Source organism: Zonotrichia albicollis, chromosome W (assembly GCF_047830755.1).
Source record: "Zonotrichia albicollis isolate bZonAlb1 chromosome W, bZonAlb1.hap1, whole genome shotgun sequence".
In the NCBI taxonomy this organism is placed as follows: Eukaryota; Metazoa; Chordata; class Aves; order Passeriformes; family Passerellidae; genus Zonotrichia; species Zonotrichia albicollis.
The window spans coordinates 11,145,850-11,164,403 of NC_133859.1; the positions used below are offsets into that span (position 1 = coordinate 11,145,850).

An 18,554-nucleotide genomic window follows, 5' to 3' on the forward strand; every position below is an offset into this window, starting at 1 on the left:
AAACTTTCCTTCAAACACTAGAAATCCAAAAAGTAGCTAAAGGTGAGAAGATGTTTATTTTATGGCCAGATGGTAATTAACGGGCATATTATAGCTACCTTGAACTATTTGTTTTGGTTTGTTTTCAGTTTAAAAAGGGATTGTAAGACTTCATCAAAACAGAGCTTGATTAGAGGATTAAAATAGTTGAATGAGTAGATCTATAAAGTTTATGGGAAAACTGGCTCAAAAGGTATGAAAGCCCAGTTTCCTTGATTTACTAAAGTTTGATACTAGAAATCAAGGAGTGTCTAGACAGGGTGTGCTGCAACTCATTTGAAATAGAACAGCTAATGCTATTACATTCTATCTTTTATCTTATTTTTTTTTCCCTTAGTCTACATAATATCTTTCCTTTTCTCTTTGGAACTTGAACAGTTAATCTGGCTCTGGAAGACTGCTTATTTCAAGTGACCTTTGATAAATCTTTGTCGTGGTTTAGGGCAAACTTGTTAAAGAATCTGCAAAGGAGGGCCCCTCCAGAAAGCAAAACCCACACGGCCCCTCCCCCCAACCGGTTCGGGAAAAAATTCCTCGGAGAGAGGTGGAAAGAACCTGTTTATTTGACAGACACAGCACCCCCCAGCACACAAAATGAACAATACCAGATGACACCGCTTTGAGAAAGATGACAAAATCAGAAAGTCTCTTTCGGGGGTGGTTGCTCTGTTCTCAGTCCCTCCGGCACTGGGGCAGCTGTTGCAGGCCAAAACGGTGCAAACTCTCGATGTTCCCAGGTCCCAGTCCGGAGCAGGTTCTAGATGGTCGAAGAAAAGGAGAGGAGAAACAGTCCAGGAAGGATTTTGGACTGTTTAGCTAGAGCTAGCTAATAAGCAGAGGCCAAAGCAGAGCAGAAGTGAGAGCAGAAAAGAGAGCAAGCAAAGCAGCAAGCTGAAAGCAAGAAGTGAAAACAGCCCTAAGAACTGCCCGTCTCTGTGTCCCTGATAAGAGAAACCCAAACAAAATTTCCACTCTTCAGAGCCGGTCTTAAAGGCACAGAACAGATGAATGGGGATACAAGCATCATAACGTCACCCCAGGACAATCTTTTATTAAAATTCTTGTTTCATCATACTCAGTCTTACCAGATGTACATGGAAATTTCACATATTCTTTAGGGATGCTTTGATATATTTAACAGAACAGTGTGTCTGCAAAGTTTTGTCTAAAATCAAATAGACTCCTGATACAAATTGCATGCTATGTATTTGTGTACTGTGAAACATCAAGAAAAATTCAGACTGCCTGACAAGATCTCAATAAATCTTTTATATCCTACTCTATTATGCAATATGCTTGGAATTAGTGTATTATGTAATTGATACATGATGTACAGTGATGTAACATTTATTTTATTTATCTTTGAGGTACCTCTTATTCTGGCTATGAAGCTGCAGTATATTCAGCTGCATCATCGTATTACCAGCAGCAGCAGCAGCAGGCGCAGAAACAGGCAGCGGCAGCAGCTGCTGCTGCTGCAACAGCTGCTTGGACAGGGACCACCTTTACTAAAAAGATACCGTTCCAAAATAAGCAACTGAAACCAAAGCAACCTCCCAAACCACCCCAGATCCACTACTGTGATGTTTGCAAGATCAGCTGTGCTGGACCACAGGTACCTGTATTATGTAATATCCTGCTATATGCTTTAGTCATAATTTTTTCCAGCTAAAAAAATGGCCCCTTTAAGAATATTTGTTAATTTTTAAAGACCTGATTCTATACTTATACTAAATGAATAATTAAATGAAAATGTATGCTATGACAGAAAGAGGCCATAAGAGAAGACAAAAAGATGCATCTCCTTAGCTTGGACAGAGAAGCTTCAGCTGTGCTTTTAACTCCAGAAGTATTCTAAACTTTGAATTTTATTTTCTTTTTAACATAGCAAACTTCTAAGAAAATACTTTTTTCAAAACTTTGTGAATGGTTGTCATGGTTTGACACTGGCTAGAACCCAGGCACCCATAAAAACCATTCACTCATTCTCCTCTGCTATAGTTGAGCAGAGGAGGGGGAAAGAAAAATTAAAAGGCTCGCAGGGTGAGATAAGAATTAAAAGAAAACATTCTAAGGGCAAAACAGGCTCAAAACTTAAAAGGTATAAAGAAAAATTTATTAACAGAAATAAAAGAGGATAATGAGAACTAAAATAAACCTTTAGAGCACCTTTCCCCCCCTCCCCTCTTTTCTTCCCACCAACAGTGCAGGGAGACAAAACATGGGGTTTTTAGTCAGTTTGTCATTTCTAAAAATCTTTCTTCAGTTCGCTTAGGTAGAGGAGTGCTGTGCCATGGGGTCCTTCCCACAGGAGACAGTTCTCTGTGAACTTCTCCAACATGGTTCTAATTTTCACAAGTAGCAGTCCTTCCCAACCTGCTGCAACATGAGTCCTTCCTGAAATAAACAGGGCCAGGAGACTTCTTCTCCTTTTTAATGCCTTTATTAAAAGTGATCAGCTCAGGATTGGGCGGCTCGGCAGGGCTGCAGTCCCCGTCGCGTCTCCCAGGGCGACTCAGAGGAGGAGGATAGGCGCAGCTCTGTCCACTAGGGGCAGAGCCGGGGGATCCAGTCCTCGTGGGAGCCTTTAGGGCGTGATGTCCCCGTCAGATCTTACTTTCCCTGGCTCTGTCCAGCCTGGTCCCGGCATTGGGATGACTCTCTGCTCAGGGCGAGAGGGACTCCGCATCTCTGCAGGCTCAGCACTTGGCTCCTCACGTCTGGACATCACTTTAGTCTCTCAACTCTTAGGTGGCTCGTTGTTTTTAGGGTTTTCTCATTACATTTTGGAGTCGGGGTCCCAAAAGCATGCTGGTCTTGGAGTCACTTTGCATAACCCCCCCCACCCTCTCAGGTGTCTTCACTATGGTAGGAACCTAAGCCTCGGGGAAGGGCCATCACCCCACCCCAGCCAGGGCCTTTGCTAATACAAAGGGAGCGATAAGCCACAACGACCGTGATTACAATAACAAAGCACGCAGAACCCTGGCAGGGACCGAGATCCAGCTGCCTCCCTGTAACACTTTCTCACAAAAAAAATATTAACCGAATTTTTGTTCATAACACTTCCCACAGGCAAACAGTCTTCCCACAACTGTTTGCATGGGTCATTTAGTTCATGGGATACAGTCTTTTAAGGATGAGCTGTTCTAGATTGGAAGCAAGGATCCTCTTCCTTTTTTCCTGGAAGGAAAGGTCCTCTCTCTATGTTCAAGTTTGTCACTAAATTACAGCTTTTCAGCATTCACACGCTCTAGCGTATCTTTTCTCACAGGCTGCAAGTAGACTTCTACATATCCCCCATGCACTTCATCAATTACAGGGAAAAAAACCCATTTGTTGTATTATAGTCCTCACCATGGCTTGCAGAAGAATCTCACCTCCAGTGCCCAGAGCACCTCCTCCTCCTCCCTCATTTTTCACCGATCTTAGTGAAATAAACAGGGCCAGGAGACTTCTTCTCCTTTTTAATGCCTTTATTAAAAGTGATCAGCTCAGGATTGGGCGGCTCGGCAGGGCTGCAGTCCCCGTCGCGTCTCCCAGGGCGACTCAGAGGAGGAGGATATGCGCAGCTCTGTCCACTAGGGGCAGATCCGGGGGATCCAGTCCTCGTGGGAGCCTCTAGGGCGTGATGTCCCCGTCAGATGTTGCTTTTGAGCCTCGGCGGCCACCCTGGTCCCGGTGTTGGGACCACTCCCTGCTCAGGGCGAGAGGGGCTCCGAAGGTGTTCAGCATCTCTGCAGGCTCAGCACTCGGCTCCTCACGTCCAGACATCACTTTAGTCTCTCAATTCTTATTTGGCTCGTTGTTTTTAGGGTTTTCTCTGTGCCTCTGGAGTCAGGGTCCCACAAAGCATTCTGGACTTTGGAGTCACTTTGCATAACCCCCCCCACCCTCTCAGGTGTCTTCCCTATGCTGTAAGAGAGCACAGCCTCCAGGAAGGGCCATCTACCGCACCCAGCCAGGCTTTTTACTAATACAGAAGAGGAGATAAGCCTCAACGACCCGTGATTACAATAACAAAGCACTAAGAATCCTGGCAGAGACCGATCTGGCTGTGTCCCTGTAACTCTTTCTCACAAAAAAAATATTAACCGATTTTTTGTTCATAACATTAGTGTCCCCATGTTGTTCTCCTAATGTGTCTTCACCTTTTCCTTTTCTCTGACTTGGGAGAAAATTGGTGTCCATAGGTTCATTTGTTCTCAAGTTCTATCAATTGAAAAGTTTTTATAGAGTTCCACAGTGCTGAAAGGTTGAGCCTGTCTAGGCTCCACATTGGAGAATCACTTGCTATGTCTCTCACTGTTGGTCACGTGGTCCCCGCTGGCACCGCATGAGCTGCTCCAGCTGCCAGTTCCAGTCAGCGCCTGTCCTCATGTGGGGCGCCGAAAAGGAAAAGCTACTGCTGCTTCTGCCCTCCTGTTTGCAGCATGGCTGGGCTAAAAGTGTCTAAGCAAGTAAAGTTCATTGCAAGCCATGCTGAGATGGCAGCTGCAGCGTGGCACCACCCAAGCTGCACCGATCCCAGCCATGCGGCCCCTCCCAGCACCAGGATGGCAACAGCTGCCCTCGGCCGCATGAGCACTCTGGGCACCAGCCACATGGCCACATGGTCTCGGCCCCATGGCTGCTTGCGGTGCTGGGATAGTGCCCCAGCAGCACAGCCTCAGTGGCCTCACCAAAAAGAGTCCCGGCCACACCAGGAAGGGGCCCGGTGGCCCTCTCACCACCCCTCTGAGGGGAGAAAGAAAGAGAGCTTGCACATGTTTTTTTGTTTTTAAATATGTCATCACAGAAGCATTACTAACTTCTGTAATTGGGCCAGCCAATATGTCCACTGTCAGAGTATTCAGGGATTTGCTCTACTGGACATCGAAGTTTTGAGGGGCTTCTCTCTCAGAAGCAGCCTCTGTGGGTTCCTCTGCCCCCACTGAAAGCCATATTGTGTTAAACGAACGCGATTGTAATCCTGAAAATGTATTCATTTTATTCCAGTATCCCAGTTTATTTTCAAAGGGGATACAAGTGCATAAAAAAGTAGATATCAATCAATGAAATATTTGTGTGTGTGTTTGGCAAAACAGTTCTCACTCTTTAGGTAAATTAGTCATTATTTTCTACCCTGTCTGCTCCATAGATTGCCAGTGTTAGTATAGGAACAAATAGCAACTTCTGTATTTTATTTTCAGCATAGCTTTATTTATGAGCTACCTTTTTTTTGAATTTGCTTTTTTAGTTATGTGGATACATTTAATAACTATGGTCTTGCAGTTTGAGGAAAATTCAAAATCAAGAATAATTCAATGCAGTGTGGGAAAATGCAACTGAAACAGTTTTCTGATCTTATCAGGCTTTCAATGGTAATATATGTTGACCAGTACTTGACTGAGGAAGTGAGAAAGTAGAGGAGTAAAGACCGTTTTTTATTACCCAAGAGTGGAATCCTGGTGGTGAAGAAAATATCTTGGTTTTGGAAGTGGCCTGCTTATGCCTTAAAACATGTCATAGGGAAGCAATGTTCAGTGTAGGAAGTATTTTTCATACAAAACATGTCTTTTATGCTATGCTCTATATTACATGTATACACATGAATGATGAACAAACAGTTCAAAACCAGCTGTGTGTATTTTTTATTTAAACAGACTTATAAAGAACACTTAGAAGGCCAGAAACACAAAAAGAAAGAAGCGGCATTAAAAGCTTCCCAGAACACCAATAACAACAGTACTTCTGCTCGTGGAACTCAGAATCAGTTGCGCTGTGAGCTTTGTGATGTGTCTTGTACAGGAGCAGATGCTTACGCTGCCCATATCCGTGGAGCCAAACATCAGAAAGTAAGAACTTTCTCTCATCTATATTATACATGTCAGTCATATATTTCTTCCCATAACTTTTCTCATTTTAGGAGAAAATACGCAGAAAGAATATAATTAGAATTTTGTTTAAAGACAGTTCTGCTTTTAGTTTCAAAATTATCTTTAAGCTCACTAGTACAAGGGCCTTGTTGGGAGAAAGGGAGAAAACATATTGCCACAGCATCAAGGAGAAGAGGATATATTGGGAAAGGTATGTAAATAGTAGGAAGAAGGTATAGAGCAAGATGGGGAAAAGTGTCAATGAGGACATGCAGTAGCATGCTTGTGCCCCCTAACACTTTTCAAGACTTGTCTTGACATTCTTATTTGGCACTGTGAAGTGCTCTGTGCTTTGAAATACTGTAAACTGAGTCAGTGCCAAGGAATGAGATTATTATGTATCACTTTTTGGTATTTCTTGCAAAAAAAAAAAAGGCATATGGAAACAAGGAACAATGTCCTGTAGTAGATTTTATGAGCATGTTTAAAGAATTTTGGTAAGCATGCTTCCCCTATTGTCTGTGTGCAGTTAGGTGAACATTTTAGAATAAAGACTACAAGCTGCACTGTGAACTCCTGTGACCCATGTTCTAAATTTGGTCATACAACAATAAATGGAATGGTGCAGTGTAGAATGCGTGTTTAGATATTACAGTATTGGGGTACACAAAACAGAGAGTACTTTGGACCTTATTAACATAAGAGATTTGATAAATAAAATGCCTTGGCAAGACCAAACAGAACTTTGAGAATTAAATCAAGATTGCAAGAAGATTAAATCAGACGGATTTACAGGAAAAAGAAAATTACCTCAAATTCTGCAAGCAGGAGATGTTGTAAAATGCATAAGTTTATTTATGCGATTTTTAACCCAATCATTGTAGTAAAACATTACTAGCCTTCCAAAAATACTATATAAGCATTTGTATCCCACAATAAAATCAGATTCTTTGATCATCTCAAAGTCTTCCCTGTCTCTCTTGATCACTCATATTACAGATTTTCCTCAAAGCTGTGGAATTATTAATGTAAGTAACAACGTAATAATATTCAGCTTTTATAGACCTTTGTATCTCAGAACACTGTACAAAGTGGCATCAGTAATATCATTCCTATTCAAGTAAATAAATCTCATAGCAAATTTAAAATAATATTCCAAATTTTTTTTGTTAGTAGAAGAACAAAAATTATCATTTATATAGATTTGCCTAGTGTTTGTTCTTTCATTAATGAAGTTGAGTCATTAAATTTTTGTGTTGTGCCCAATAACTCCATAGGTATATGGAGTACAATAATATATTATCTTTGTATATTTGGATGTCCTTTTCTCTTCCTCATAGATAGTTGCTAACTAATACTAAGTTAGGTTGTCATCTTTGTAAAAATGAAATCTCAAAGAACTCTTTCTTTGGTACACCGAAGAATCTTGTGCATTCTAGTGGGGAAAAAGTAATCTGGAAGAGTTTCTTGAACTTAAATTTGTAATATTACATGACATTAATATGTCTGTATTCTGATGAGGAACATGCTTAAAATAAGAATAAAAAGCTAAGAAGTGTATGTATACACTTGTGTGCATATCATAGAATTATTTAGGGTGTAGAAGCCCTCTAAGATCATTGACTCCAACTGTTAAACTAACACTGCAGAGTCCACCACTAAACCATGTCCCTAAGCACCACATCTACATGTCTTTCATGACTTTTAAATCCCTCCAGGGATGGTGACTCAGCCACTTCCCTGGGTAGCCTCTTCCAATGCTTGACAACCCTTTCAGTGAAGAAATTTTTCCTAATATTCAATCTAAACCTCCCCCGGCACAACTTGAGGCCATTTCCTCCTGTCCTAGCCCTTGCTACATGGGAGAAGAGACCAACACCCACCTGGCTATAGCCTCCTTTCAGGTAGTTGTAGAGAGTGATAAGGTCTCATCTGAGCCTCCTTTTCTTCAGGCTAAACAGCCCCAGCTCCCTCAGCCGCTCCTCATAGGACTTGTGCTCTAGACCTTTTACCAGTTTTGTTGCCCTTATTTGCATGCACTCTACCACCTCAACATCTGTCTGGTTTTGAGGGACCCAAAACTGAACACAGGATTCAAGGTGTGGCCTCACCAGTGCCAAGTACAAAGGGACAGTCACTTCCCTAGTCCTGCTGACCGCACTATTTCTGTTACAGGCCAGTATGTCATTGGCCATCTTGACCACCTGGGCACAGGCTGGCTCAAGTTCAGCTGGCTGTTGGCCAACACTCCTTGTTCCTATTCCATCTTTCCACCTGCTCTTCCCCAAGCCTGTAGCGCTGCAGGGGATTGTTGTGACCCAAGTGCAGGATCTGCTACTTCACCTTGTTGAACCTGATTGTGTACATGTATTTGCATTAAAGACGTAGCTAGCAGATTTGCATTTTTTTTACTGTTACTTTCAAACCCAGTCTCCAGTTTTCATTCTGCATGTTTTGTTCTTATGGACTGCATGTATTGCTTTTTCAGGTGATGGTTAGCTGTCACCAAAAAGAAGTATTATTCTATCTCAAGTGTGTAAAAAGGCCTCTGCTTATTACTTTTAAGAATAAGCACATACCTCTTGACTTTCAAGGAGATAAAGAGCTCTGAAATATGCCTTTTGCATCCTCCTTAACTCTTTCTGCAGATGTGCTTTAACAAAAAGAAAAGAAAGCCTTTGTCCAAGGAATATCTTCCATTTTGCTAGGTAACCTGGAAAGTCTATAAATATTCTTAAAATGTAGTGATGAAAAGAGACAGTGTTGAATCTGAATTAAATAACTTATTTACAAATATTATTTGGAACTAAAATAACTAAAATAGTTCAACATACTACAATTTTTGGAGGGAGAATAAAAAGCAACCAGGCAACAAAATAGTCACGTTGGAAACATTTTGCCCAAACTGTTTTGTGAGTTTTACTGGCTTGTGAGTTTATTGACTTTCTGTTCTTATTTACACAGCTTTTGGAGTAAATGTGTGAATTTCTAGGGGAAATAAGCAACCTGAGAAAATATTAACTATTTCCTCATCACAGATGATAAGAACTTTTGCATGTCCCTTTCTTTTCCTCCTGAGATTGCTTTTAGTAAAGAGGCAATAACTTTGAAATAAAATAAAAATATCAATATCACTGATAATATTGATGTTTTTGTTAAAGCTTCAATAACCTATAACAAGTTCAATTTTTTATAGCAACCCCAGGGAGATAATATTATCAATTTCTTGTTATTTTTATAGGTAGTAAAGTTGCATACAAAACTTGGCAAACCTATTCCATCAACTGAACCAAATGTGGTTACCCAAGCTGCAACTTCAACATCCACATCTGCTTCTAAACCAACTGCTTCTGCTTCAAATATAGCAACTAGCAGCAGTACTGTGAACTCCTCTGTCACATCCTCTACAGTGAAAATTCTTACTCCCACGGCAAATGCACCTCTTAACACTGTGTACAACAACAAAACATCTTCAACCGCTGCTAATATAGCTGTAAAGAAAATATCTCCACCAAAAATAAACTTTGTTGGCAAGTACAGAAGTCAGTCTTTATTTTAAACCTAACCTATTCTATAGTTTTTAAAAATATTTTAGTGCAACAAGTACAAATATATTTAATTAACTTCTGCATGAGTAATTCTGTTGTGTTTACGAGAATTATTACTAACGGGGAAAATAAGAATGTGTTTCAAAATTTTGCTTCACAGTTTATACTGTTTTCTGCCCTTTTGTCTTCACCTGACCTCTCCTGGAGGCCTCTCTCACCTTCAGAAAAAGCCTCCCACCTTTGGTTTCTTCTGTAGTAGCTGCTGGAGTATTGCAGATTATAGTCCAGTTGCTTCTAATTTCAGTTCACAGCCTGGCCTGTTAACACAGCCTGCAGTAGGTTGGCAATTGGTAACTGGGAAACTGAAACATTATTGTAACACTGGAAATTTAACAGTGGAAACTTATGAAATAAGCATGACAGACATTTAGAGACAGAAAACAGTTGTTCAATAGTAAGCTAACTTGCTCTCAGAGGAAAGATCTATGCAGTTGCAACACTGAAAGTATGCTGTCTTTTTTAGTCCCTCAAAACCTTTTAATGTTTGTACTTTCTTGGATCTATTTGCAAAAAGAAAACAAATCTGATGACAAAAAAATTTAAAATATATTTGCTGAGTTGTTCCCATTCAATCCTATCTCTTGAAAAAGCATGAAAATTACAATTACAACTATTTAAAGCAAAAGATTTCTTGCTAAAATAAAAAACTAGGTTTTTAAATAAGTTTTTGTTTAGCTTTTAAAAAAAAAACTTTAATAGTATTTAAAAATATTTAGTTTAACTAAAATTCAGACTGATAATGCTTTGACCAGAACACTGATACTTGCAAATAAACTCTTCAGTTTGCACATCATGTATAATTCTCATTTTATGAAAGTTAGAGATTTAACTTTTTTGATTTGTAGGTGGTAATAAACTTCAGACAACAGGAAGTAAACTGGAAGAAATGAAATCAGCTGAAAGTGTTAAAGCAACAACTGCTGCTACAATACAAACACAGGAAGTAAAACCAGACACAGCAGCTGAACCAGTGACATCTACGAATCTTGCTGCCTTGCAAAGTGATGTCCAGCCAGTGGGCCATGACTATGTGGAGGAGGTATTGATATGAAAACATGGATTATTTTTTAACTATTATATGGAGAGAGGTTCTAGTCCCTTCATCATCTTTGTGGCCTTTCATTGGACTCTCTCTACTATGTCCATGTCTCTCTTGCACTGGGGAGCCCAGAACTGGACACAAGACTCCAGGTGTGACCTCACCAGTGCTGAGTTAGAGAGGAACGATTAGCTTTCTCAATCTGCTAGCAATACTTTGTTGAATGCAGCCTGGGATGCCATTTGCTGCCTTTGCAGCAAGGGCACATTGTTGACTCAAGTTTAACTTAGTGTTCACCAGGACCCCCAGGGCCTTTTCTGTCAATCTGCTTTCCAGTTGGGTGGCCCCCAGCATATATTGGCACATGAGGCTGTTCCTCCCCAGATGCAGGACTTTGTACTTCTCCCTGTTGAACTTCACAAGGTTCCTGTCAGCCCGTTTCTCCAGCCTGTTGAGATCTCTCTAGACAGCAGCTCAACCCTCTGGCATATCAGCCACTGCATTCAGTTTTGTGTCATAAGCAAACTTGTTGAGGGTGCACTCTGCCCAATCACCAGATCAATAATGAATATGTTAAACAGAATTGGACTCAACATTGAGCCCTGGGATACACTGCTAGCTACTGGCCTTCAACTAAATTTCATTCTACTGTTCACCACCCTCTGGGCTTTGCCATTCAGCCAGCTTTTGATCCACCTCACTGTATGTTTATCCAGCCCTTACATCAACAGTTAGTCTATGAGGATATTATGGTGAGACTGTGTCAAAGGCCTTACTGAAGTCCAGGTAGACAACATCAACTGCTCTCCCCTCATCTACCAGGCCAGTCACTTCATTGCAGAAGTTTATCAAGTTGAACAAGCATGACTTTCCCTTGGTGAAGCCATGCTGACTACTGATGATGATTTTCTTGTCCTTAATGTGCCTGGAACTGGTGTCCAGAATTAGGTGCTCCATCACCTTCCCAGGGACTGAGGTGAGGCTAACTGGCCTGTAATTCCCTGGGTCCTTCTTGAAGATAAGAGTGACAAGGCACTGAACCTGCAAAGGCTTGTGCATATGTTTACATTTTTGTACTGTGCATGTTTCTTTTGACCTCAGTGGGGCATTCTTCATGTTGGTGGAATGAGATATGTGGATGAAATATGATGCAAATTTTTCATAGTTTGTAATTATTCGACTCATTATGTTCTGGCTCAAGTTTAAAGCTGTTGAAGAACTTTGTTCCTTACCAAACACCATGGTGTGTCTGTCAGAATTGAAAGTTCTATTTTGCCTTTTTTCAGTTCCTGTGTGAAGTTTTAAGCATGTTTTGAGATGGGTAGACATTACCCAGTGTCGCTGAATTTGATTAATTTTTAAATCAGCTTTTGTTAAAAAAAAAAAGTAAATGTGTTTTATAACTTTTATTTTCCAGGTAAGAAATGATGAAGGAAAGGTGATCCGCTTTCACTGTAAACTTTGTGAATGCAGTTTTAATGATCCTAATGCCAAAGAGATGCACTTAAAAGGGAGGCGGCACAGACTTCAGTATAAGGTTGGTAAAAATGCTAATACTTTTATCTGGAAGTCTACCAGATGTCAGCTGACTGATTACATGTTCTTATATTTAAAGACTAGTCAGAAGTAGGTGCTCTGACTAAGCAGCATATAAAAAAAGCTAGAGAAATATATTTCTGAGGGAGTATAGTCTTTAAAGTTGTAATGCAGACTGAAACTGCATTTTTGTTTGGGTGTTGCTTTAAACATTTTGAACATTGCTTTCAGGCATTTTTTTTCCAGCATTAAAATATTGTACAGTGTGTGCAAGCAATAGCAGATGCTTTGTTGCTTAGCGTAAATTTCAAAGGGTCAATGTTTTTGGCAGGATAAACCACATAAACCCCTTATGGAGACATTTGAGAAACAAGTATTTGCAGACATTTTAGTCATGAATGGAGAGACACCTATAGTGACACATGGTGTGCATTTTCATTATTATTAAGATTATATAAAAAGAATTTACTGTGGTCACAGGAGATACAATGGGCCTGCATAATCATGAAAGGGATGAAAGAAGAGGAAAGAAAAAATTGCCAGAAAATTTTATTTAGTGTCTTATGATTATGGTCCAGTATGAGGGACCCTTCAGGAACAGGGCATCAGGAAGCGCACTGTAGTTAAGATGAAATGTTTTTTTTTTCAGGCTATATTGTAATCATCCTGCTACAGAATGAACAGGAAATTACTTAGTATTTAATGCAGCATTTTAATTTTAGATAGTTTTGTTCTCACATAGCTGAAAAAGGAATTCATGCTATATGTATTACATTGCTGTTTCTTTCCTTTAAAATACCAGACACAGATTTTTCTTCAGCTGTTTTTTCAGTGCGGTTCTAAAACTGCATTTTACTCCCCTTGATTTTATCATAGACTCATAGTGTGTGCTAAACATGTCAGAAGAACTCCATAACCTTGAGATGATAAGAGGTAAACCAACATTTCATTTGTTATTTTTCTGAACTAGAAAAAAGTAAACCCAGATTTACAAGTAGAAGTAAAGCCCAGTATTCGAGCAAGAAAAATTCAAGAAGAGAAGATGAGGAAACAGATGCAGAAAGAAGAATACTGGAGAAGGCGAGAAGAGGAAGAACGCTGGAGGATGGAAATGAGGTAATGCATTCTGTTTTATCAGCAAATGAGACAAAGTTGCAGTCAGATTATCTAAAACTAACTCTTCATCTGTAATTACTTATTTTAAATACTTGTTTTGGGAGCTCTATACTGTCTTGTTTTAAATTAAGTTGTCATTATCCCTCAGGGGTTTTTTTGTTTTGTTTTGTTTTGGGTTTTTTGTTCAGTCTCTCTGAGGAATGTAGACTCACTAGAATTATTCCCTATGAATTCAGACCTGCTTTCAAAATAACCATTCATTTTAGGTACCCTCTGGAGTTCATTGATATTTGTTCTTGATGACTAGAAATGAGTTAGTGAGAATATCCAAGAATTTATTTAGAATGGTTGGAAGTATTAACTGCTATATAAAGAGGACATTTTGATGTACTTCAGGCGATATGAAGAGGACATGTACTGGAGGAGAATGGAAGAAGAGCAGCATCACTGGGATGACCGTCGCAGAATACCAGATGGAGGATATCCTCATGGTCCTCCAGGATCTCTAGGCCTGCTGGGAGTTAGGCCAGGAATGCCTCCTCAGCCCCAAGGACCAGCAGTGAGTTTCTTAGCTTGAGGGGAAAAAAAGAAAGAAGAAAATGCTTACCAAGACACACAGTTAAGAATTATAAATTATTCAGTGCTACTTCAGTTGTCTCCAGCATTTCTTAATAAAGCATATAGAAAAGTGAAGAAAAAATTATATACTAATGAAACTCTATAGTTGGACCGCTTTCAAAATAAGCCCACTTATATGACAAAAGGATGCCTTGAAGACAAATATTGTTTCTTCTGAAATACAAGTCACTCTGGATTTGTTTACTACTTCTTATTTAATTGCATTATACTTTTATTTATCTAATTGTGGACAAATGTATGGATAAAAAGTGGTTGGATCATCAGTCCCAGAGGATAATGGTTTAGTGGTGGGCCATACTCTACCTGGAGGTCAGTAAACAAGTGCAGTGCTGCATGTGTTTATCCCGGGATTTGTCTCATTAGCATCTCATCAATGGATCTGAAAGGTGATGGAGTGAGTTCCTGCTCATCAGGTTTGCAGCTGACATGAAACTGAATTGGTTCCAGTAGGGAGAACAGTTGATACCTTTGAGGGTAGGGCTGCTATCCAGCATGACCTAGACAGATTGAAAGAATGGACCAACAGGAACTTTATGGAATTCTGCAAGGACAAATGCCTAATGCTACACTTGGGAAGGCATAACTGCTTGCACTGAAGGGCTGGATAGAAGCCCTGCTGAAAGGCATCTGGGGTTCTTGGCAGATGGTAGTAAGCTGAATGCGAACCAACCATGTGCCCTGGCAGCAAGCAAGGCTAATAGCATCCATGGTGATATTAACAGAAGCATAACCAGTAGATAAAAGGAAGTGATCCACTTTCATGAGACCCAAACTGCAATACTGCATTCAGTTTTGGACTTTCCAGTACAAGACAGATTCTGATAAGCTACAGCAGGTGTGGCTGCTGGGATCAGGGGTCTGTAGTGTGCCCTGTGAGGAGAGACTTGAGGGATCTGGGCCTGTTCAGGCTGGAGAAGAGAGCTTCAGTGGGATGTAATAGCCTTCTAATACCTGTGCGTTATAAAGATAATGGAGCCAGGCTCTTTACAGTGAGAGGGTGAGATATACCAGCTTAAGCTGAGACAAAAAAGTGCAAACTGAATACAGGATTTTTTTTCTTTTTTTCTCCACACAGATGTTGTGAAGCTCCCTCTTTGGCAGTTTTCAAGAACCAACTGGATGAAGCTCTGAGCAACATGATATAGTCTTATAGCTGACCATGGTTTCCACAGGAGGCTGGACTAGAGGACCTCCTGAGGTCCCTTTCTATTTGAATTTTTCTGTGATTCTATGAAAGTAATCATGGATACTTTATTTTATGGCAGTATGCAAGTATTTCCCAGTTAACAGAAAGACAATAGATATTTATGTTGGGGAGGTACTTTTGATCCTGGGATTTCCCAATTTATTTTTTTAAATACATCTCATGTTTTTTACAGATATGATTGATTGTGATCAGTGTAAGTTATTAAGGATACTTTATGTTTCCTTACATCTCAATAATTTGAGGTTTGAATATTCTGTTGTTTAGCCATGTTTGGTTTTTGGTCACACATCACCTGTGAACTTGAAAGTATATAATAGAATTATAGAATAATTTGGTTTGGAATGGACCTTAAAGGTCATCTAGTTCCAACCCCCTACCATGGGCAGGGACACGTTCCACTAGACCAGGTTGCTCAGAGCCACATCCAACCTGGGCTTGAACACTTCCAGGGATGGCACATTCACAACTTCTCTGGACAGCCTGTTCCAGGGCCTCACCACCCTCACAGTAAAGAATCTATTCCTAATATCTGATGTAAACCTATTCTCTTTCAGTTTAAAGCCCTTGTCCTTTCATTACATGCCCTTGTAAAAAGTTCCTCTCCAGCTCTCTTGTGGGCCCCCTTTAGGTACTGGAAGGTGCTCTAAGATCTCCCTAGAGCCTTCTCTTCTCCAGGCTGAACAGCCCCAGTTTTCTTAGCCTGTCTTCCTAGGAGAGATGCTCCAGCCCTGTGATCATCTTGGTGGCCTCCTCTGGACTTGCTCCAGTAGGTCCACATCCTTCTTATGTTAAGATTGCCAGAGCTGGATTCAGTACTCCAGGTGGGGCCTCATGAGAACAGAACAGTCACCTGCCTTTACCTGTTGTGTACCCAAATTTCAGAAATGTGCTTTTTCATCTGTTTAGCCTCTACGCCGCCCTGACTCCTCTGATGACCGCTATGTGATGACCAAACATGCAGCTATATATCCAACAGAGGAGGAACTTCAAGCAGTCCAAAAAATTGTCTCTATTACTGAGCGTGCTTTGAAACTTGTTTCTGACAATATGACTGACCATGAAAAAAGCAAGAGCAAAGAGGGAGATGACAAAAAAGACAGCAGTAAAGACAGGTATTTTTTTTTCCTTCTTATTTTTAAAGAATTTTACGACTTCTTTCTGAAGCCATTTTATGTTTTTCCTTGTACTGTTATCAGTGCTTTTAGGAAGTCTGTTCCCTTCGGATTTTAATATGACGTGTCACTGTGGCTTCAAGAGTATATGGAATACTGCTATTTTATTTAATTTTTCTATCTTCATGTTTAGTTTTATGATTTTTATAGTATTTTAAATGCAGCTTTTAACTATAATTCACAGAGCTTTGAAAGGAGTTTTACGGGTGGGCGTTTTGGCTAAAGGTTTGTTACTCCGTGGAGACCGAAATGTCAATCTTGTTTTGTTATGTGCTGAGAAGCCTTCAAAGATGTTACTTGGTTTTATTGCTGAAAGTCTTCCCAAACAACTTGCAGTAAGTAATATTTAGAATTTTGGATCTGAATTTTGGTAAAAATACTATAAAAGTCTGTCCTCAAGTCAAATGTCTGTCGGGCTGACTGTGCTGCATTTCATAGGTCAGGTACAGTTTCTTTTCATTTTCTGACTGTGTCTGAATTCAGGGACTATGCTGTGTGTTTTGCTTTCTGTATATTACATCCATACAAGTGTCTAGGTGCTTATGCTAGCAGTGTAGTTTCAATCACAATTTAATAGATTTCCTTCAACTGGGAAATAGAAATGAGCGGAAGAAAGACTATTATCCAGTTACCAGCAGCGATAGACGTAATTTGTGCGGTGTTACAGGAAGCTTGCACTGCCTGAAGGTCAAAGTTCTCCATTAATGCCAGTCTCTTTGTACTCGTCTTGTTTCCAGTTTGTATGTGTCAGCGCTTTGTAGTCCCAGAAGTAGTTAACTAAGTCTTGTATGTGGTTTTTTTAATTTGACACTTCAAAAAAAAGTACATGTAGTCTTAAACCATTCAGCAAAATTCATATAAACCATTTGCTGCATTTCTACAATAAATGAAAGTACATAATAAAGTTTTTAGCTTGAGTACTCTCTACTGAACAAAGCCTGTCTAGTATTGCTATAGGATGCTTTTCACAGCATTAGTACTTCAGTGCAGTCTGGTAAAATGCTCAACAGAATCCATGGCATGGTAGAAGCATTAGCAGGATCAGAATAATTAGAAAATAATCTTGGGTTTGCTCTTGTTTGAAACAACAGAAGAAAACTTTAAACCTGCACATCTTGGTCTGGCTTTGTGGAGAATTCACTTGTTCCTCTAGTTTGTGGAAGAAGGCGATAAAGGTGCCTACAGCTTTATTTTGGGGGTATTTAGAGTTATTAAATGTAGTCCCAAGAAGAAATTCTGAGTGACCACCTTGTTACTCTTACTATTTTTTCCCCCGGTGTTAATCTTGTCCTTTGCTCTCATCAGAGGATGTTGTGTTAGCCAAGTATAGAATGTGACTCTCAGTACTCAATTTGTAACTGCAAGCTTGAAGAACCACCTCTGCATCTTGGTGCTTTTTAAGGGCTCCTGTGTTCCAATAAGAAAAACATTCAACTGGCATTTGAAGTGCCACTGAGGCTTTTATTTATCTCAAATGCTGTCAAGGTTCTTGTTATGTAATTTACTTATTTATATGAATTTCACCTGGTTGTTTTTTTCTCATTTGCACACTTGGCAACTGCTGTGTGTTTTCATTAATGATTTGGAAACAGCATGCAAGTCCATATATATATTTATATGTATTATTGTGTATACTGTTGTTTCTTTGAATACACAGGTATTTGCTTAATATAATTATATTGCGTTTCTGCCTTTCTGTTAAAAAAGGCTATGTTGAAATCCATTTTCTTCCCTTTACTTTTCTTGGCCACATGCTAATAGAAGTTTCTCTTTCTTGATATTTAGGTAATAAGTCCCGAGAAATATGATATCAAGTGTGCAGTCCCAGAAGCAGCAATAATTTTAAATTCATGTGTGGAACCCAAAATGCAAGTTACTATCACACTGACATCTCCAGTCATTCGGGAGGAGAACATGAGGGATAGAGGTTGGGAAGTTGTTAAAGATGTTACTTCTATCTATTCTGCTTAAGATAGCATTGAGGCCCTAGAAGGCAACATGCTGGCATAACTAAAGTACTTGATCAAAACCTTGTTTTTCAACAAGCAGTCTCGGTAGAGAACAATTTCCTATAAAAATGCTTATACGATGCATTTAATTTTTTAAAATTCTAATTTGAAGTCCAACTTCAGCTTTCTGGAAAAGGTACAAACTTGATTCTTTTTCACCCCTCTTATAAAATTATAGGTAAAACTAATTATTTTATAACAAGTGGCTATAAACTGGCTTTAAAATGCAGTCCTGCCCTAAAAGAAAGATCACATTTTCAAGTTTTAGCTAGATCAGTATTGCCATCATTGACATATTCCAAATAGCAGCACCACCTAAAATGCACTTTTG

General features: G+C 39.7%; 1 protein-coding gene across 4 annotated transcripts in view; it reads left to right on the forward strand.

The window, feature by feature from the left end:
• The window catches only part of LOC141726841 (zinc finger RNA-binding protein-like), an 82,784-nt gene that overhangs the window by 46,332 nt on the left and 17,898 nt on the right, over positions 1-18,554 (forward strand). For 2 of the 4 annotated variants that reach the window (XM_074531946.1, XM_074531948.1), the window contains 10 exons: positions 1,407-1,654; positions 5,685-5,876; positions 9,139-9,439; positions 10,351-10,544; positions 11,962-12,081; positions 13,051-13,196; positions 13,593-13,755; positions 15,949-16,154; positions 16,399-16,549; positions 18,000-18,141. In XM_074531946.1, the coding sequence (XP_074388047.1) occupies positions 1,407-1,654; positions 5,685-5,876; positions 9,139-9,439; positions 10,351-10,544; positions 11,962-12,081; positions 13,051-13,196; positions 13,593-13,755; positions 15,949-16,154; positions 16,399-16,549; positions 18,000-18,141 (1,863 nt within the window). The remainder of the gene's footprint in view (positions 1-1,406; positions 1,655-5,684; positions 5,877-9,138; positions 9,440-10,350; positions 10,545-11,961; positions 12,082-13,050; positions 13,197-13,592; positions 13,756-15,948; positions 16,155-16,398; positions 16,550-17,999; positions 18,142-18,554) is intronic. The other 2 variants (XM_074531947.1, XM_074531949.1) reach the window with 1 other exon arrangement.